Genomic DNA, 22,435 nt, shown 5'->3' with positions numbered 1-22,435 from the left:
TTCCCTGGTCACCTCAGCCACAGGCAAACCCCAGCTTCACAGGTTCTCTCATCTGACACTGCAGAAAACTGGTGAACGCAACTGTCCCCTAAACCAGCACACAGCACAAACCACTGTCCTCCCTCAGGAGGGAGCCCTGTATTTGAATCCACCGTGTCTGATATAGATGCTGATAACAGAGCTGGCAGTCTGCTGGAAAACACAATTCTACAAGTCCTTTCTGTATCTGCTTTCAAAACACTCTTCGAACCTCCACATTAGAGCTTGACTGTTCACAACAGGAACATTTAAGACAGACAAAAACTGAAAGCTCTCGTACTATGCCTACATGCATGTGTATCTTCACCAGTGGGCGGGGAGGGGTGACTTGCAACAATCCCTCTTTTGTGTGCAAGGTCTAACCTTTCTGATTTGTCAGGAAACAAAATTCATGCCTCAGCTGAACTGCAGTCACTGGTACGCATACAGAAACACGGGCTGGATTTTCCTAGCGCTAATAAGCTCTGGTGGAACCTGTCATGTTGAGCGTGGTGGCACAGAAACATCTGAATAGCTTTGCATAGCACTAAGCCGGCAGTGACACAGGCTAACGAGGCACGTCATACCCAGCCTGGCTCTCAACAGAGCCGTTTACGTGCTTCAGTACCACGCTCCCTGCTTTGGGAGCACGGCGCAAAGACATTTGATTTGACTCTGCCTGGAGCTGACTCAGGTACGCAGGGCTCGTTAGCTTCAGCTGCATGCCACACGAGCCAGGCTAAACTGTTTTCAGGTCTGGGCTGGCCTTAAAGCCAATGCAGTCAAGGTCACCTGGTGTCATCCTGGAGGAAAAAAAAAAAAGAAGTAAAAAAGTCTAGCTGGGTTGGCCCCTAGGTAAGGCCACACCAGTGACTGCGTATAAAGAGCAGGGTCAATGCTCAATCCCACTCCCTACCTAAGCTGACCATGAATAATGTAACGTGGCTACATTTCACAAAATCCTTAGTCTTCTACAGAGACTCTTGAATTCATCTGACTAAAACAGAATTTTGAGGGAAGAGCAATAAAGACCTGACATTCAAGAACACTCCCCTGTGGAGTCTGAGACCATCACAACTTTTACCATGCTTCACCTGACAGAATTTCTGAGATCAGGGAGAAGAGGAGTCGATGTGCAGCGAGGAGCCTTGAGCACACAGAACTAGTTTTGGGATTTTGCACAGGTCTCCTTGAAAACAAGAGTTTGGTACCAAAATGTTATTTAAAATCCTGACCATGTATGAAGTCACAATGGAAGTTAAGGCAAGCCTGAACGTTGACCTATGTATTGCACATCAGGGAGATGCAGTCATTCTGTTGGTCAAGTTGAATGACTAATACCAGTACCATTAGTCACTTCCCTGGCAACCAGCTCATTGCCTTTAGTTATGCTACAATTTGAGGAAAGGTATTATTTACACTTTTATTATCAATATCTGTATATTGATATATATAATTTGAATGATATATGTTGATAATTGAATGCAAATGATACATGTTTTTAAAATATATACTGGAGCATCCTGACTGTTCCAGGCATGAGTCAAATTAAATACACACATATACATGGAAGGTGATTACTGCTAGGCATGTGCACAATTTTAAGCTTGTAATTATGTCCTTTGGCAAGAGGAAGACTTAAAAAGATCAATTTAAGTTACTCAAGTATCCTATGTATAGCTTGAAAAGAAAAACTGAGATTAGTCACTAAGTGAATAGGATCCTGCACATTCAAAATGAGGAGTTAGAATAAAATTCCTCCCTGTTTTTCTCAGAAACCAGAAAATAAATTATTTAGAGGACACTTTTGTTTCAGTTTATTATCCTATTTTTATTTTAAGTTATATGACAGATTCTGATTAAAAATACAGCTTTTCCTAGATGCCTTCCATAAAAATAAAACCTGCAAATTGTGAATTTAAGCATAGTCTTAAAACCTTCCTTTTTCGTTTTTTAATCATGTTAAGACAATGAGTTTGCTCGACATGTTTGTCTTCAAACTTCACAGAATTTCTGTTTCAGTAATATCCCATCTCCTCAGATGAGGAGATGAGTAATCCAAGTACATAAGATTGAGTAATCTCAGAGTGAACAATCTAATTCTCAAAAGGAGCCAGTGTCTTCAGCTGTATTTAGAGTTTACAGAGTTCCTATTATAATAAAAAACCCCTCAAATCCCCAAACAAATGAAAAAACCCAAACCAAAGAAGATCATACAGCAGTTCTAATCCCGTGTTCCCACATCACTGAAAAGGCTGATTTTGCTTCCAATACTGGACTCTGATACAGTTTTCATTATTATTTCAGCTTTGTCCCCATTAAACACATTTTAGTTGCAGAGATTTTTTTTTCACCATGATTATTTTTGCTGCCAAAATTTTCTGGCACAAAAACCACAGAGACAGAGGGTAGTGCTGTTTTAAAGCTTGCAACAGCTGCTGTGTTGAAAAGCTATTTTTATTTTAATAAAGAACAACACTGTACACTTACACACGTTCAACTTTTAAGAAAATTCTGTTCCACAGATTCAAACAGCTTGAAGTGCAGAAGTGAGATACTTGGAAAATCTGGCAGGTAGACAAGGAATTTTGCATGATACATTCTTCCTATGAACTTTACAAAGGCTGTTTAGAACCTGCTTCTGCTTTCCAATGTATACAGTGCAGTCTAAATTTCAGCAAGTAGGAAAAGAACGAGAGCGGACTTGGGCAAAAGACAGAATGGCTAAACCCAAGACAGCTGTACCGTATATGAAGAATAACATTGCTCTTTATGCACAGAACTGTGCATCATTTGTGTGAAATTCATAAAAGTACTTACAGCCTGGAGGAACCGGAAAGACAGGAGGACACTGTCAGTTCCCCCCCATGAGTGTCTGTCTTCATAATCTCCCTCCTCCAGCAAGTACTGACGGCCTTTGTAGCGTTCCTTATCATAGGCAACCCATCTACAGCAACCACATGACAAAAGAAAGAGAATAACTAAAAGCAAAACAACTGCACACATGATTTTCCATAACAAATAAAAGGGGAGGAGATCATCCTAAGCATACTAAGATGCGTATGACAGACTCAGCTAACAAACAAAGCAACACTTGTTTGAAATCACAACAGGCACCCATGAAGTGCTTTTTGTGGACCAAAATCCCACCATGTGATTCCTTCTCCAACAACAAGTCATTTGTGTAATGCTTCTCTATGTACCCCCTCTGTCAGCCATATTCCAAATACCATCACCTGGTCCTACAGAGGCTAGTAAGCATCTAAAACACTGTAAAACACCAATTGTCAACAAGAAAAACCAAGCAGCAGATCTCTCCAGTGTACTAATAAATGGCAAGATTGTACCCTTGCTGGAGCTGGTGACAAAATTAATGGATTTCAGCAAAACAAAGTTTCACCACTGGCATTGCTTCCTGCTCTAATCTACAAACATACGTATGAATAGACAAGTGAACTGAATGTATACAATATACTGCAGATGGATTCTATTTTAGCACTAAGGGAATAAAACTTTTTAAAATATATTAAACAAATAGAAAAGGCTTAACTAAAATAAGGCATTTCTACATCAATTTTGAAAGCTCTAATGGATCTTAATTCCAAAAAGTATTTCCCCCTCTTTCTTTCTTTCTTAGAAGGAAGTTCTAATGAAAGAAATGCTTACAAGTATTAGAACTGTTGTACAAATTCTGTTGGCATAGGAATCTGGCAGGCAGGGACAGCTTTACTTTTAGTACCATTTGGTTTACATTAATTCAGCTGTTTAAGTTACCACAGTATTAAAAATAAAAGCTGCCACAACAGAAGGAAGGATGATTTTTAGTAATTTGAGGCTTTCCAGATAGCTAATATGTAATGTATTTACGAACAGATTGAATATTCACAATTAAGTTTATTTTGAATTTAGTCCTTGTAAGATTCTGACAACAGCCTGAAAGGAGGTATGTTATTGAATCTTCACATTGAAGTGTTAACATTGAAATCCTCTAGGAAAAAACCAAAAGTTTCTCAAACTGTTTTATTGCTAAGCTCTTTGGCAGAAACAGCCATTCTGCATGCTTTCAAACAGCCCTGCTCTGTTGGACCTTGGGAGAGGTTGAAAGAACACCACATGGAGCTGGTAGCTCTCTAGAAAGGGTGGCACTGAGCCTGCCTCGTGAGCAGCCCACCCAAGGACTGTGTTATACAGCCCTTTTTGTGCGTGTGTATGCCAGAGAGAGGAGCAGGGTGACACAGAATCAAATCCAAGGCCTCGACAACAGAAAATAAGGGTGGATTCTTAATTCCAGATAACACACCACAGGTGGCAAAGGAAAACCATTAAGACAATAAAACAGTTTATAGATTTCAGAGGCATTAAAATGAGAAATTGAAGACTGACAACTCCTACCTAAGGTAATTTCAGTAAATTAAGTAGATACTATCAGGAGAATAAAGCAATATAAATTAAAGCTTTGTGTGAATGCTGTCATTAAGGAACAAAGTGACTTAGTTTACTGGGATCCAAATGGTAAGCACTGACTTCACACCTCTCATACACTTGGTTTTATCTTCCTATATTCCCTTAGATAGATAACCCTTATAGAGAGATTGTTTTATCCAAGGCTGATAAATGACAAGAGAACTATATATTCCTTTCTTTAAAAAATATTTTACCAGTGAGAGATTCTAGTCACCCCTTAGTTAGCATTTCTTAGCATTTACTTAAAATAGGAAATCATAACTAAATACAAAAGTGAAATATACTTACACTCCACCAATTACACGTATTGATCCAATTTCCAGAAACTCCTCTTCACTACCAAACAAAGCTGAGACAGAACTGATGTTTTCTGAAAACATTTTGGACCATCCTCCAAAGTTGGTTTTCTCATATATTATTATCTAGAAAACATGATGTTGAACACTGCCTTGAGTGAGTCCTGAATAGTAATTCTGGTGTGTGTACTGCTACAGTATGCGGAAGGCACCATTTCCCACCCCCCCCAACAAGCTGACAATACAAAGAAAATTCAGGGTTGCATTCCTCAGTCCTTCTGATTCTTGAGTGCCCTAGAATCTGAAGATACCCTATTTGGATTTAGATAGCCTTGTCAGGCTGTTTGCAGCCATTTCCACAGGATACTTATTCACACAATTCTATATACATAAATGCACTCTGCAGCTATATGACTGTGATCTGTAATCCTATGCTGGGCCAGTGTGTATTAGCCTGCAGTGAATCCGACCTGGTCACAGACAGACACACTTAGCTTAAAAGTAGGCAAGAGATCTTTCCCTGTACTTTGCTGAAGTTATTTCAGTTAATACACCTTCTGGGTTCCTCATCTGCCAAACCACACAGATCAGCTATTAATACTGTTAATATTTATTGCATTATTTATTAGAAAAACACCTGAGTCTTGCATGTATTTGTATAATTAAAAGTTGCCTAAAGTATTAGCATTTTTGTGGAGAACTAGAAAATGGAGGAAAGAAGAGCAATAACTTTGGATTAGACATCTGCTTCTCAAATCACAGAAAGGTCACTGTCTCCTGTCTCACTCATGATTCTTGTATTGGGATCAGGCATAGGAAGGAAGGAAGGAATCTATTCCTGCCCCTTTCTTTCTTCCTACTCCCCCCCTTTTTTTTTTAAACTTGGTATGTTAAATAGGAAAATCTTTCCTGACCCCTTTCCATTACAGTAACTGAGGTATCAGTCAGGAAAACTGATTTTATGTACTAAAAACTTTACAATTCTTTACAGCAAATTAATATTCTCCTAATATGTAAAAAACAAACTGCTACTACTTCTACATCTCTCAAAACACTAGAAAGAAAATAGACTTGGCAGCATTACTGAATTTTCCTTCAGCAGCAAACACTGAATGCTTAATCAAACATCACATAACCAACAAAAAAAGAAACCAGCCTAAATAAAGGTTTTATATTTACAGTGTGCTCATATTTTATTCTCAGTGTCTTCAGTGCTCACCTTGACATCCATTGGCATTTGTACCTTTAGTCCACCCTAAAAAAAGGTGGGGGAAAAAAAATAGATATTTATATAAATAACTTAAAGCTATGCTTTGACATGTGTTTTACAGTACTATCAGAGCATGATGTCTCTGTAATTATATTCACCCTTTTCAGTGCTGGCCAAATCAAAATCTAGTTTAAATACTTTGATAATTCATAAATCACAGAATATTAGGAGCTGGAAGGGACCTTGAAAGATCATCCAGTCCAACCCCCCTGCCAGTCCCCCAGAGACCAGGGACACTATAAACCTGATCTACAAACAACATCAGCATGGTGAGAAGCCTGTAGGGGTGCAAGCAATTTTAAAATATTCCTTCATTGTTTATTAGCACTCTAAAGCAAATGTTTACTTTGTGTTTTCTAACTAATTTACGCTGACAAATTTTTAAAATGCAACTTTTAAAGCTGCATTGTATACATTTCAAGTTTCTTAAGCACAAATGGTGAAACACTAAGAAACTATAAACACCAGAAGAGACAGAAAATATTGGCTGCTATATTCATGTCTATGGTCAAAAAGCAAATACAACAAATGCATTTACTCTGGAAATGTTAGTGAATGATGTCGGGCAATAAAACACTTCCTATCTGCTGCAGATTCTAGATGTACCATTAAAAAAAGAAAATAAACAACATCTGAAGAGCTTTTTTTGTTAATGAATTGGTGTTGGTTGCAATACAATTGCAAGTCTTTCAGTTCCGTCTTATTTGATCTCCCCTCGACAACAGCAGTTCCCCAGGAAGATGTCCCAGTGAACTAGGTGATCCCTGCGACTACGTGTTCTTCATTGGGAGATGCAGGAGCACAGCAAGCCCGGTAATGAGCAAACATCATGCCATCACAACGCTGCAAGCGCACTGCAGTGCAAGAGGAGTACCCATGTATAAGGATTAACCCTGAAAGGATGTTAGACCCCAAGTTATATCTCGATCAAAACCTGCAGGGGAGGATCAGAAGGAAAAGGCAGGCATGTGGCCACTTAGGGAATTTTAAGTCCTCACCATTTTTAAGGGACGCAGAGATTTCACATCTGCTGAAGGAATTTCAGATGGTGAATTGCATTCTTCCAAAATCTTCATCTCTCCCTTGTAATTCACGTCTGAATAAGCAAGCCATCTATAACAGGAAGGATAAAGGACTTATTAATCTCATCAGATACATTACAAATACAATGATGTCATAAAAATTATTTTTTTTTTGTACTGAGAGCTGGACAATGTGTTTTAAATAGTGCCAGCACATCAAAACCATGCTCTACTCAAATACACTGGCAACATCAATGCTAAGATTATCTCAGATACTTTTTCTCAATCCAAGTTAAACAGGAATGAAAGAGCAAAAAATTACCAATTTGTTCGTCCACTTCAAGAAGCCAGTTTGTTGCACTATGAGTATACAAAACCAATGTCCATACCAAGGATGAGATATTTGCATGAAATTTTACTTAGGATTGACATGTTAGGAATGAAAAGGCTTCTAACATCAGTCTCACTCAGTTTTTTCAGTGGAAATTATTAAAATATGATCATTTACAACACCTCTTTGGAAAGCAGGCTATCTATTGTAATTTTAACATGAAGATTCAAAATGCTGAGACTCCTTCAGCATGTTTTACATCAGACAGCAAGCTGAATGTAGAAGTTGGACACAAGGTTAGTAGACCAAATAAGGAATGCAGGAAGACGCACTGAGCCATATGGAAAATTACTTCCTAAAACTACACACAGACGATAAGCAATCAAGAGTTAGACAAAGCTCTATCAAAACTAATGTGTGTATTTTGAGACTGTAGGATGGAAAGGCAAACTCGAGACCCTTTTAACAGAATAACTAATGTCATTCTGCAATGATTTATGAGAAGAGACGCAGAATTCCTACACTTCAGGGACTGCCAAGTGTTGGCCATTTACCCAGGAAACAGATTATTCTGCTCAATATAGGAAATCCTGGGCTACTGAGGGGTCTGTATCACATTGCATCACCTCTCTCCAGGAAGTCAGGATATGGCTGTAGCCTGAAGAATGCTTGGATGAGGTAATATTCATTTTCCGGTATTCAGCCATGGTGTGATAGTTGTAACAGGGTGGGTGACTAGGGAGACAGTGTGTACTCTCCAATGAACTAAAAGCTAATTATAGCTGAGCTGCTGTGTCTATTTATAAAGCTACTAAAAAATGGAATTATAGACGACTTCTGCCAGCAACTAGAGGAAAAATGCCTTAAAAAATTTGGTTGGAGTCCACGTAGCATAATACTAACATGCAGAGTTGGGAATATCTAGAGTACTTTAGCTGATTTGTAGCAAAAATCCTTGAATGTTCCTGTTCCTATTGCTGACTGACTTTCATCCCATGATGTTAGCCCTTTACCTGCTGGCAAAATGCTATTAAAAAAGGTTCAGTACTCACACTCCCGATTTGACACTTATATAAGGGTTTTTCTCAACGTCCAGTTCTTCTAAATTGGCAACTGCACTCTGTATGCAGATGGGAAGTCCCTCTGTGCTGGCTCCCAGACAGAACTCTACCTCTGGAACACCACAGTCCTGCAGAAACAAATCAAAGGGTAAGGCTTATCCATACTTGCATAGCCTGCCCCGTTGCGGTGGGGAAAGGATTGGTAACATTTCCTTCTTTTTCCCTGTCTTCTCACCCTGCTAACCTAACTCCAGGCTTCGTACATAGAAGGTTTTTAAATGAATGCTGAGATTTTTAGAAAAGCTAAGGGAAGTGAATTTCCAGCTCCCACTAACTTTCAAAAAAACTATACATTTATGTCTGCTGAACTACCTTCAAAAAGCTTTTTAAATACTCTCCAAGTAAAGGATCTGACAGTATTTACTGATACACAAACCATGCATATAATACTGCTGACTTTCTTTTTCTAAAGACAGTGCTTCCGTGACACACATATAGATACATATGATGTATATATAACTAAGCCTTTCTAGGAATGTCTAGTACTTAATTCCTGCTTCCTCCTCTCAGTGATAATTAGGTTCTGTAACACATCTGACTATGGTTTCAAGCCATATGAGTTCAATTTTCTGTCATGTTAAATAAATCTACAGCATTTTAGACAAAGAAAGACAGAGAACAATACTGGAAAATATGTTTTGTTAAGTAGACACTAGCAATTTTTCTGTTAAATGCACTGGCAATACTTTCTTTCCTAGCATTCAAACATGTCATGAACTGATGAGGATATTCTATAGGGCCCTGCTTCAGCAGTGCATTACAGAACAGTCTTCCCTTTATTCCCCTGACCCACAGCCCCATTTGCACTAGGCCAAAGGCCTTGGACAGCACAAAGAGACACCACAAGTCCTAAATCTGCCTGGAGCAGGATGCCCCTTGCAGGTGCGCTAGAGAAGAGGGATGAGAAGCTGCCCCGGAGGATGCCCCCAGAGAAGCACCCAATTACTTGATTTGTTGAGGACCTATGCAGGGTCACATCATTACAGAGATACCACACAGCCTGTGGCTTCTACCAGACCCGAAAGGAAAAACACAAGAGCTTACAGAGAAACCCAGCATTGGGGCAGAAAAGTGCTTGATGCACCTCATCTCATGACAACACCCACGTGCTCTCCCTTTTCACACAGGTCTCGAGCAGAGCTTTCAAACGACAGAGTAACACCCCACCTAGAAATACACCTCTTCTTGGATAACAAAGTTCCTTCAGCAGTTCCTTAACCGTCAGCAATAAATGCGACAATTATCATAGATGGACTCCAGGATATTATTTCACTTTCCTCTGAGACGTGGAGTAACACAGTATACTGTTTTGGCAAGTCTCCCTCATGCACAATGGTGTTTCCTCTGTATTGTACCTTGCAAACAATGCACTGCAATACTGGAATTTTTATTTTCAGATGAGCAAAACCAGAAAGACTAGGAAAAAAGACTTTCTAGTAAAATACTACTTTATGGCAAAGAGCTAAGGAACACCATTCCTCAATTCTAAGTTTATTGCTAGACAAGTTTAAAAAATAAAGTCTCCTCAGTTTTTCACATGTATATGAATCTTATTAAATCACACTTAAGAAATACTTGTCGTTCAGGTTTTTTTCTAATAGTACCTGATCAGGCTAAAATCTGTGAATCAAAAAATAAAACCCGATATGTAAAATCAGAAGTTGCACTTATAAGAATTCCACAAATAATGAAGCTAGACTCTTAATGGTTTCAGATAAATTCTGAAGCGAAGTACCTACAAGACTAGACAAGTGTCAAAATAAAGTATCTTTGCCTGCAGGCTCAGACAGAATATGAGACGGAGTAAGTTGAATTTTAATTCAGTAGGAGGTATTTATTTTTCATTTGAAAATTAGAAAAAGCCAGTCAGTATTCTCTTTTCAACCATGCCTTCCTGACTCTGAAGCTCACAAGCCAGGCTCCACCTCAAGAGATGAAGAATGTAGCAATTCTCTAAAGAGTAAGTAAAGTACAGGCACTCATAATAAAATATGTCCTATCTATCCCCATCTCTCTCTCTCTCCAGTCAGAGTTTGACAAGCATAAAAAACCTCTACTCATTGTGATGTCATTTTTATGTGTACTAAATTAAGTCCACAAAATCCTTTAATAAAATGTCATATAGTAAACTTAGGTTTTCATCAAAAGCAATTAAAGTACCTATTTTTAAAGGTAATATGATGTTTGAGCAAGAAGTACATTATATTTTTAAGCACATTTTTCAAAAATCACAAATACACATTTTGACTTAAATACTGAGTTCAATTTACATATATTAATTTGACTTCATTAATGTTTATAAATATGTAAAGGGCAAGTGTCAGGAAGAAGGAGCCAGGCTCTTCTCAGTGATAAGGGGCAATTATGTGAACATATGGAAAAACTTTTTCACTGTGAGGGTGACAGAGCACTGGACCAGACTGCCCAGAGACGTTGTGGAGTCTCCTTCTCTGGAGACATTCAAAACCCGCCTGGACATGTTCCTGTGTGACCTAGTCTAGGTGATCCTGCTCTGGCAGCGGGGTTGGACTGGATGAGCTTTCAAGGACCCTTCCAACTCCTAATATTCTGTGATTCTGTGATTTACAGACTGCAAAAAATGGTAAAATTTTCTGCTGGGTAAAATCTGCTGTAGGAGATGAATGCTATGTATTTGCAGATGTACACTCAAGTACTATGCCATTACTTTATACAATCCAAGCATATAAACTTTAGCTTAGTAAATATTTGCCCTAGCATGTTCATATTTGCCTGAGCATATTTAACAGGCATCATTACTTTCAGAGGCTTCTTAAACATTCCTAATAAAGCCACCATCTTCAGAAACAAAATGAAAACCACACAAATATGATAGCATTCAGGTTGAGAACTAGATCCTTCAGTCTGAAGCCTTTTCATTTGCAAGGCGTCAAGATTTTCAAGTAAGATACCCACATGCAAAACTATTAACATGTAAAACTATTACACAGCGTTTCAGGCCAGATCCAAATCGGGAAAGTTTCCTCACTATATCCCCCTGGCCCTGCCACCCCCATCTCAAGCAGTCAAAACTCATGTCATATTCATTATCCTACTGAGATGTCAGGCAAAACCAGAATAAAAAGAACGGCAAACAGATTAGGTAGTTGTATTCATTTCCAATGTTAATATATAACCAGCAGATGCTTAGGTAGCTCATGTCCTCCAGGCATCCCAACTCTGTCTTTCTTGACTCTGCAGTACCCTCCTCTTACCTCCACACAATCATCCTAGAGTGCCTCTACTTCCCTTGTGGTCTTTTTGGAGCAGAAATGTTCCCAAAAGCGTGGGGAATACTCATGCTGTCTTGCAGAGAACAGGCACTTCCAAAACAGCAACATGACCCTCAGCAGAAGGGCTTCTTCTGAAGAGGGTTAAGATGACCCTGAAGACGTTAGCATTAACTATTACTCTTTGGTGACATCTCTGACAATTTTCTAGTCCATTCAAGAACTCCACCATAAGTGGTGGACCCAGAGCCTTCAACCCCCTCTTGACTGTTTCCCCTTCTTCTGGATCTAGGGTTACAGCCCTAACTGCACCAGCAGGGTTAAGTCATTTCAGCACTCTTGGGTCTTCTCCTTGGAGCTGGAAGCTGTGGTGACTGAAGTCATCAAAATAGCCTATTTAAATGAGTTATACTTTTAAGTCAACAACAGGACAAAGAGTGAATTAAGTCTGGCTTCTTAAGCTAAATGCTAAAATGATGAGAGAAAAGTCTCTTGAAAACTAGGCTTATTAGTCCTGGTATTCACATGGTTGGTAATTCAGTCTAGACACGCAACTTTCTTTTGATATACAATTTCTCCTTAGGACGTGTCAACTTCTGCAGCCATTCTTATTTAAAATCTTAATTTCCATTGGTCCTCCAGCCTTTTCCATCCACTCACAATTCTTTCTCCCAGTTCTCCTGCTCTGTACCACTCTTGCTACCAACCCATCACCACCAAACCAAACTACAGAACTCAACAGGGCTGGTAGTAAAATAAAATAGTATTAAGGAAATTAATGGTTACTGTCCTGTAAATACCAACTAGCAAAATGAGACAATCTGAAGTTGCTGGGTGCAGCAGACCACAGAACTAACTTGGCTTAACAGATTGTGCTGCAGGATCTGCACTGAACCCGTGTATGCAGGCAGATTTTGCTAGCTTAGGCTCACGTTGACTTGCCTTAGTGGAATTCAGACACGTCATTACTTCAAATGCATCTTCATTTTACTAGTTGCACAATCCCTTCCTCTGGGATCTTTTCTTTTTTCCTTCCTAAGTTCCTTCAAATTAAATACACATGACTACCTCTAATGTGTATCCACAGTACGTCAAGCCAAAGGCTAACCATGAAGCTAACAGAACCTTTGCTTCTTGTGGAGGCTTGAAGCCAAATCAGAGGACGAAGCTACTAGCACAGTGTTTCTTAACAAACTAACATCTGTCAGCAAAAAATAATATTAAATGTACCTCCTACAGTTTCTTTAGTAAACATCTGTTTTTCTCTTCTTGGCAATCCATTTTCTTCTCATATATTTAGCCGATTTTCAAATCTGCTAACTCAAGACATCTGAGCAGCCATTAAACAAGCACCATAAAAAGTCACTTGAAGAATCAGAAACCAAGCCAGACAGCCTGGACCCACAGCCAGTATGACCAAACTAGGAAGGAGAAAAGTCACTGAGCTACCCAGTCTATGAAAAAGAGAATGACAGTAAAACATGTGATCCTGAAGATCCCATACACATGAGCTGCCTGAAAAAGAAACAGCTATTTGTCAAACAAATAAAAAGAAAAAGCCTACATTTTTCACAATAAATAAATAAGTTACCACTTTGACAAGCTACTTTCTAAAAACAGTTCCACAGCAGCTGAAGTACAACCTAAAAAGGGGGGATGCTTTCACAAATCAAGGTTTAGAGGACAAAACCTGGCTTAAGTGAGTTCCGTGCCCACACTAGCTCCACACCACCCAATGAACTAACAGCAAAAGCCCTCCCAACCAAACATGAGAAACAGTACTACTGACTGAACTAGTGCACTGCATAACAAAGCTTTCCATCTGTGTTCCATACAACTGAACCACATACTGGAAGAAGAACAATGTTTGAACCTACTTGGCTGTAATACAAAGATTTTTATCAAGCATGATGAACCTAACCACAGTGCCTTTCCTATGCAAGGCTTTTCTTTGATACTCAAGACACCTCCAGCTTCCCTTGGCTTCAGTCCATAGTTCCACCTTATTGTGGCATTTCTTTAATTACTTAGCTGCCTTCAAAATTACTGATCAATATTCTTATTCCATATTCTTATTCCATATTGGTTGAATGTTTTTAATTTGCTTTGCTCAAATAATGTTAACTTCATTATTCATGCCCTCATCCAGACTTTCTTGAATTTATTTATTGTAAAGTCTTTTGAAGAGAATGAAAAAGTATTTCTAATTGTTATGACATTACGCCCTTGTACTGACAACAAAAACGTTATCAATTTTAAAATGACTTCTATACTGCCAAAGAACAGAGAAACACCACTTTTTCCAAAAAACTTCCACACTGAGATACAAATGATAATGCACTCACAGTAAAAGGCCCTTGTCCTGTGAATAACTGGAATGTTATGCTAAACAACAAGAGCACAAAATCTTCCTAAATCACACGATCTGGTAAATATATTGCTCATTCACTGACTAACAATTGGTGCATTATATTTAGTTTTAGGCATTTGATTCCTATCATTTTCAACAAAATGCCTTTTAAGCTTCTGGCTATACAGAGCCAGATGCTGTAGGGTGTACCACTTGTCCACATGGAACCTCTGCAGATAGCACAAAGCTGTAAAGGGAGAGACAGTAATTTTTGGAGGCTACGCTGTACAAATGGGATTTTAAACGCAACTATTAACTTCTGAAACAGAAGCCATACAGACACAGTAGATGGTTTAAGCTTAAGATAAATGCTTCTTTGTAAAATATTAATTAATTCCATTTAATTTCATTTAACTGGACAGGTAAACATCTAAAAGGAGGGGAGTCATTGTATCAGCTAAAGGTAGTTGCAAAGAAAGATACTCATCTGCTCATTACCTTCAGGAAGAAAGGGAAATTCAGCGCAGCAAAAGCCCTGGAATTTTATCTTCAAGGTGAAAAATGTGATTCACAGCAAATTTGAATAAAATCGGAAACACAGCATACACACATTACCCACAGCCAGAAATACACCACTAATGCCAACGTAAATCAATCATGTATGTGAGTATATTGTTAGCAGAGTCTATACCTTTGTTACATGTTTGATTGAACCAACTGTGATGTTTCTTCGCTGGTGTTTCATGCCCGGGAGATCCCAAAGGTGATCCAGCACAGCCTCTCCTTCTTCTAGTACGTATTTCCGACCCTGGAACTTTGGTCGCTCATAAAAAATCCAACTGTAATAATGATATAATGAACTAAGCTGTTGCTGTTAGGCAAGACCATCTTTATACACCACATTTGTTAGAAAGCTCAGTCATGAGCTCTTCTTATCAAGCCAACTATCACACCTTTCTTATGCTGTCCCTCAATAGTCACATTCACTTTAGATAAATACGGGGCTTGTACTCCTGTTCAAGGAAAATACACAGTTCTCCTTCAGCACACAACCTAACAACTTAAAATATTAACTATAAAAATACAGCTAGAAATTTAAAATAAAAAGTCTTATTTCACCAGAACAAATATATTAATTGACACATTAAAACACATCCTGCTCAGGCAGATGCTATGCAAGACATAAAACATACACATACTAATAATGGCATTCAATATGTCTTAGGATGTGAAAGAAATGTATGCAAAACTAAAAAAGTCTGCCTCTAAACTGCATAGATGTGACATGCACTGTTACCATGGCTGACAGTCGGAAACATTCACAGTACATGCCACCAATTAAATCCCACTGCTACAACTGATGTGGTCCCAGCCCCAGCTTCCCAAAGCAAACCGAGAAACACTTGCAAAAATCTACCTTAAAGGTATTTGTATATTCTTCTGCATCCACATTCCTCTAAATGCTACATCACAAACAGCAGCTGAGATTGTTCATTTTATGGTCCTTTTGCAACAGCTACTGTATAATGAAACTGAACTGTAAAAAAACCATTTTCTTTGGCATACACGTGCCCTTAGTGATAATTATGGCTGTACTGTCTCAGCACGTCAGCCAAGAAGTCTAAGCTTCCTTATGGTTCTATTATAAACTTTCTGTTTGAAGCTAGTTCCCAGGAGAAACAACAATTTTTTTGTACTACAGCACTTGAAGCCTTGTTTCACACTTATTTTCATTGGTATCAGTCTAATTATAAAGAAAGAAAAAGACACTCTTGCAGATCAGACGTGTCATAAACAAAAGAAATGAAAATACAAGAGAGAAACATATGCACTCTTTTGGAAAGACTTTATTTAAATATGACCTGGATTTCTTACCATCCTCTAATTATCCTAAGTAATGCTCCAATGGGAAATATCCAGGACGTGGTATCTAGCACATCAGAATGAACTTCTTGTTTACTTTTGTCACCATAAATATCATAAATAATAATCTGAAACAACATAATATGCATATGAATGAGGGCCCATTTCAACATACAGTGTAGACAGCTATTTTTCGCTTGGAATAAAATCTGTTTCACTTTGTGCCCACTCAACTGATATGCTACACTTTTTTTTTAATGAAATGCTTTACTGAACTAAAACAGTAGTTGTGACAGAAAAACAGTAAAATTAATAGTGGCAGGGGTTTCAATAATACAATCTCATTAGTAGCATGTACAAGGACACACACCACTAAAATACAGAAAACTAGACTAAAAACTTCAGATGCTTTCCATTCAAAAATTTCAGGGGAACAAATTATTCCATGTATCATATTGATCTATGTGACACAAATTTTGCTTACCTTTCCTGGTCTTGGATTGTATTTGAGACTTGATCTGTCAATGAGGTTCTGAAATGAAAAGGACATGAAAAACAACTATTAACAGCTACAACAGTAGCACAAAGCATAGTCAGATTATTCTGGGTCCACTGTTCCTATGAACATACGCAACTGTCACTAGCAGAAACAACTGAGATTTGTTTCACTGTTGTTCTGAGTTGGTGTAAACAGCTTTACAGAATCAAGCAAACAGCAGAAAACAGCAAGTGCTAGAAAGAAAGAACTATTATGGAAGTTCTAACTCCTGGAAATGTATTACCCTTTCCCAGCAAAGAGTAACTGCATGTTTTAACAGTGGCAAAGCCAAAAGAGACCTCTAACACAGACTGAAATATTCCCCAAACCATGGGATGTTGGGAATATTCTTCAGTTCTGTATTTTGTCTATGTGGCATTCTCAGTTTCTAAATATTGGAAGCACTGTTTCCGTACTCATTTGACATAGCTTTAAATAAACTAAAAAATAAATGTTTATCTACATAAGCAGCTACATTACTTACTTGCTAACTGAGCTACAAATTGTAAAAGCCTGTGATGAAACAATCAAACAGCCCAGTAAGCAGATATTTATATTTTTTTCAGACAATACAGCTTTAGTAATCTCAGAAGTGGGAGAAATGAAAGAAAAATTTCCATATAAAAGGCAATTCCATCATCTTCAGGTTGAAATGTCATTAACATGGACAAGTCTGGGTTTTGCAATCATACAGACCTGCTATTGTGCATATTTTCCTATTATATTTTCTGTTCACATTGTCTGTTTTACAATTAAATCGCTTTCATCTGTGTGGTGAACCAAGAATACTATGTTTCTAAAATTATTTTATCAGAAGACTGTTTTTTAAACTATGATCTTAGACTAGGTCTTAAGACTTAGGTCTAATTACTTTTGTTCATGATAAAAGAATTAAACCTTTAAAAAGAGAGAAAGGAGAATAGGGAGAAGGCAATTTTGAATCTGAGCTAATCACGGTGATTATTATTATTATGCGATACAATGTCTTACCGTTGACAATTCTCCCAGTGTTGGCATGGTGTTGTCCTGAGACCAATGAATCTTGTGCTGCAACATATCCTGGAGAATGCTTCCAAACCTGGACTCCTTGTTGGAGGAGCAATTGCCAGCAGACTTCAAATACTGGTAGTACACGCTTGTAGGAGGACACTTGGAAGCAGCATCAGCTTTCTGTGAAACTGGCTTGCAAGGTGTCTGACTGGGAGAAACCACATCTGAAAACAGTTCTGGTTGCTCCTTAGAGTCAAGCTGTTCTTTGGAAAGAAAATGTGATTGTTCAGAAAACAAAGATCTATTTTGGTCATTTGATTGAAGGGTTGTTTTTAAATCCTCTCTCCACTGACTGGAAAGACAGCTGTCTTCTCTCTCAACATCAAACTTATTTTCTTCATATGATGATACTTCCTCCTCCTCGTCCTCCACTCCCTCCTCTTCTTCCTCCTCTTTACTGAACTGAGTAGAAAACTGTAAGCGCTCAGAAACTGACTGGAGAAGGGAAAGCACAGAAGTGTGGTCAGAGTTATCTTTAGATACTCCACTCGGATGGCCTTCTGGCGACACATCTGTGGAAAGTAAGTCTTCTTGGGAGCTGTCGTCTTCATATATTGGAGACAAGGAGAAAGGATATACTCGATAGCGCTTGGCCTCCACACTCAGAAATGACTCTGAGCTATGGCTCTCTGTTGCTTCATTCAACTTGTTATCCTTCCCATAAAGACAGACTGGCTCATGTTTACTCTTCGCTCTTTCACACATTAGATGATCTATATTATCCGAAGGCAGATCAGAAGAAGAAAGCAAACCAGTTTGCCTATCATCAGTTGAGACAGATTTGTTCTCAGTTTGAAGGGCTCCTTCATAGATGATAGTAAAAGAACTGTTTTCCCACTGTTCAATTAGTGGAGAAAAGGCCGAAAGATCCAGTGATTCCTTCACATCATCGCTGCAGTCCAGACCATTTTGCTCAAGCTGATCAGTTCTCTCCAAGTCTTGATCCTTCATTTGTACCTGCTTCAGATTCTCATTATTTTGGGCAAAGACTGTGTTGAAGCAGTTTACCCCTTCACTGTCCTCTCCAGTAACAGACAATTCAGGTACAATGAACTGTGTAGTTAAACCAGTATTAACCTCTGCAATCTCACATGCCTTTTCTGGTAGTTCTTTACTCTCCACTACCTGTGAGCCTTCTAAGGTTGCTTTTACTTGTGCAAGAACTTCTTCTGCATCCTCTCTTCTGCAATGTTCATACAGATAGTTATCTGCATTGTCTTCCTGAGAACCCAGAGGACTGCATTTTTCTTTGGATTCACTCTGCATGCCGATACATTCTTCATCGGGCATAGAAGATGATGAATTAGCATTTACTGTTGGCAGCCATGTACACTCTGGCATATTTGTATTATTGCATGAATCTTTTAACTGCAATGACAAAAGCATCTCTTTAGTCACAGTAGCATCTCTATGTATTAAATGTAAAGATCCATCAGATTTTCTACTGCTTGCTGATACTCCAGCTTTGCCAGACATCTCTGCTGCAGCCAGAAGTCCACAGACCTTTCTATCACGTGTCTCTTTCGCTGGTGTCAGAAGATCTCCTTCTGGCCTTGCTGAACTACCAGTGGGTTGAAATCCATTTGTTTGACATGTAAATGCATTATTTGGTATCTTTTCACCTCTTTGGGGCAAATCTATGCCATTTTCCATACTATCTGGAAGCAAAGGAGGACATGAGCAATCTGCCTTTTCACAGCTTACAGTCACACTCCAGGTTTCCTCCTTCTCTGCTGGTTTCTGTGGTTTGGCAGGTAACTTCAAATCCAGGTTTAAAACATCTGGCGTTTCAGCTTTAGGTTTAGGCTCAACCTTTTCAGAAGGCCTTTTACTGTCACTGCCTTGCCACTGATTGGATGCCAGTTTTTGTTTGGCTGAGGTAATGACTTCATCAATTATTTCTTTTGCTCTCAGTGCTAGTGCACTATGTAGGTCAATTTTATCAGGGATGTAAGATAGTAGCTTTTCATCTTGATTATTTGTATCCACTCTTTCATTTCCTGTAAATGAAGATGAACTTCTACTGCTGCTCTCATTAAAATGCTTCAAGGACTGCACAGCTGACTGGATTTCTTCTGCTTCCAGCTGTACAGTTCCAGCTTTCTGATCATTCAGAATATCTGTATTAATTAAACCATCCTTGCTCCCACAAAGTTGGCAAATGCCAATGGCTTGCTTTGCTATTATTTCTTCTATAGCCAAGTGTAAAACTGACTGAACTGTTTCCTCAGCTTTTCTAAACAAAACAGCAGTATCTTGGAATTTAGCACGTTCCTGTTCCTTCACATCAGTATCTTCCTCAGAACAGAGCTCACTGGACTCTGCAGGTGCAGCAGCTGTTTGGTCATCTGTTGCAGAAGGTGCCTTTGAAATAGCAGAAGCATGGTTACCACGATTCACCTGTCCCACAGCATTTCTAAACACACTGTCAGTACAGGCTGACACAGATGTTGTTTCCAATGATTTCCAAAGACAGATGGGTGACGGGATTGCCTCTGCCAGGACACCATCAGCCTGTTGTGTGGAGGAGGCCTCCTCTGCTCCATCACCAGCTCTGTGACTGGAGGAGTAACTGTTCCCCTGAGTAATGTTTGCTGTTTCGAAGGCAGAAATAGAAAAGTTGGATCCCAAAGTAGGCAAAGAGGGCCTGGGTATGCAAACACCTCCCACATCTACAGCAGCAGCACAGCCATCAAGCATGGCTGGAGTAAGCTCAGGTTTCAGAGAACCAACCGGGCATGAAGTTCTTGGGTCTCCTGAGCGAAGTACTGTGGGGGATAACCTAGGCTTATTGCTGTTTTCCTTCTTGGAAGAAAAATTAATATGTCTATCTTCAGAAACAAGTGAAGATTCAGAAGTCACGTCTACACCAATGTCTTTTTCACAGACGAAAGCAGAATGGTTGGTCAAAGGTCTTTTTCCATATTTCAAGGCCGAATGAGAAGCCTCCAGAATGTTTTCTTGTGACTTAGAAATATAAGAGGAAAGTTCAGAGATGCAATCCCTACACTCAGAAGAAACAAGAGCAACCTCAGTCACACCAGCCTTGTCGATTTTAGAAGCAACATGAGTATGACCATCTGTCCTGTCAATGCTGATTAAAGGGCAAGGTGCAGGCTTTGCTGTGTTATCTTCTGTGAGTGTGACTAATGCCTTGGCAGGAATGTCTTGAACAGTTTCAAGGGAAACAGAACCACAGCTGTGGACAGGAACTGAGCTTTCCAAGAGGCTCCTCTCTACAGGCTCAGAGGATTTGCCCTTCTCATATTCAAGATCAGGACAAGAAAGAGTCTCTCGCTCCTCTTTTAAACTGACTTGTCTTTTCCCTATAGTTTTATTTTTGTTCTTGCAATTAGGATGAAGAGAAGCTGTGCAACAGCCTCCAGTTTCAAAAGACGACTCATAAGTAACAGAAAGAGGTGCTGTCAGCTCATTGACGTTAGATTTCACACACTCACACTCATGTATGCATGATGATATATTGGCAAGGTTTCCCCCTGCGACCTCAGATAAAACCTTCGTCGTTTCCACATCCTCACTTTCTAGACAAGGTAAACCAGTCTGTGGCATGGCAGTACCCTCAGAATTCTCCACAGGGATTAACTGGTGACCATTTTGTATGTGCATTGCTTTCCCTAACTCACTCAGTCCTTCATTACAAGTCCCCCTGCCCATGGCTATATCATTTTTAATAGATGACACTGAAGCAATTAGATTACCTGCAGCTGTGCATTTTCCTCCTCTAGACTCCACGCTAAGCAAGGTGGGTATTTGTTCGTTAAAAGGTAAGGGAGCAGTAGCAACAATGTTCTGTGCATTTTGCTCTTCCTCTACAGCTGCCACAATATTCTGTGTATCACTTATTCTTGGACCACTGTCTTTATTTGCACTACCTGTATGCTGCTCTGCTTGCTGCTGAAATCTAGCAGTACTGGAATGAAGCATATGGACATTCGATGTTAGCTCTGAGTGACCATCCATTTGATGATTACAGCAACATTCTCTCTTTCTCACTTGTAGCTCTTCATTAACCGTCTGATTTTTTGATCTGGATGAATATAAACAATCATCTTGCATTTCTTTTGTGGACTCCTTACTACCTGCTAAACTACTGTGATTACCTTTATCAAAGTTAGAAGTGGTATTTTTGTCTGCCTGAAACAGAGCTTCTGCTTGTCCCAGCACTCCAACTTCTTTTCTAACCAAATCATTTTCAGAACTCATTTTAAGGGAATTAAGGGAATTGGTAAACTGGGAAGTAGAGCCAGTTAGGATCTCACTATGAGATGACAATAATGAGTCTAGTGAACATGTCCTTTTAACTTTTGTTGCAGCTAAAGCAGGTGTATGTTTCAAGTCTATGTCATGAGATAATTCAGTAGATGAAGTTGTGGCCTTTGCAGTTATTTCACATTTCCTGTTACTCAAGCAATGCTGAGCTTTGCCAGACTTTTCTGTTTCCATTTTAAATGCAGAAGAATTTACTATGACACCATCTTCGTGATCTTTACTCTCATTTTGTCCATTTTCTTTTATTAAGTGTCCTGATTTCAGCGGGACAGTTGTTTGGATTTCTCCATTTTCTCTGACTATCAAAGAATTTCTGTTCTCAGTACTTTCTTCTCCTTTTTCAGCGGCTTCTGATTGACTCTTCAGCAGCTGCCTAATCCTTGCAGAACCTCGATAGGTTGCATAAGTGACTGCAGGTGCTTCTGGCTTCCGTTGTATCTGCCTGTAACAAGGATCATCATTATCAGCACAAGACAGATTATCTAAATCACTAGTGTGATAATAAAGTTTATCACAAACTTTAGAGGTTTTTTTCCTATAGAAAAGAAAAAGTATGTGTATAAATATAGTGTGT

The 22,435-nt window shown here is 39.0% G+C and overlaps 1 protein-coding gene across 1 annotated transcript in view; it reads right to left on the bottom strand.

The window, feature by feature from the left end:
* Nucleotides 1–22,303, bottom strand: part of CRYBG3 (beta-gamma crystallin domain containing 3) — a gene marked incomplete at its 5' end in the record, with an annotated part of 48,318 nt that extends 26,015 nt beyond the window's left edge. The window contains 9 exons of the mRNA XM_010184471.1: nt 2,839–2,965; nt 4,771–4,904; nt 5,998–6,033; nt 7,047–7,161; nt 8,454–8,590; nt 14,812–14,959; nt 15,996–16,111; nt 16,468–16,515; nt 17,512–22,303. Of these exons, the coding sequence (XP_010182773.1) occupies nt 2,839–2,965; nt 4,771–4,904; nt 5,998–6,033; nt 7,047–7,161; nt 8,454–8,590; nt 14,812–14,959; nt 15,996–16,111; nt 16,468–16,515; nt 17,512–22,303 (5,653 nt within the window). The remainder of the gene's footprint in view (nt 1–2,838; nt 2,966–4,770; nt 4,905–5,997; nt 6,034–7,046; nt 7,162–8,453; nt 8,591–14,811; nt 14,960–15,995; nt 16,112–16,467; nt 16,516–17,511) is intronic.
* Between the last annotated feature and the right edge of the window lie 132 nt (nt 22,304–22,435).

The sequence above is a fragment of the Mesitornis unicolor genome, unplaced genomic scaffold, assembly GCF_000695765.1.
Source record: "Mesitornis unicolor isolate BGI_N332 unplaced genomic scaffold, ASM69576v1 scaffold52665, whole genome shotgun sequence".
Classification (NCBI taxonomy): Eukaryota; Metazoa; Chordata; class Aves; order Mesitornithiformes; family Mesitornithidae; genus Mesitornis; species Mesitornis unicolor.
The sequence above is the reverse complement of the archived record's forward strand: the minus strand, read 5'-3'. Positions and strand labels throughout refer to the sequence as shown.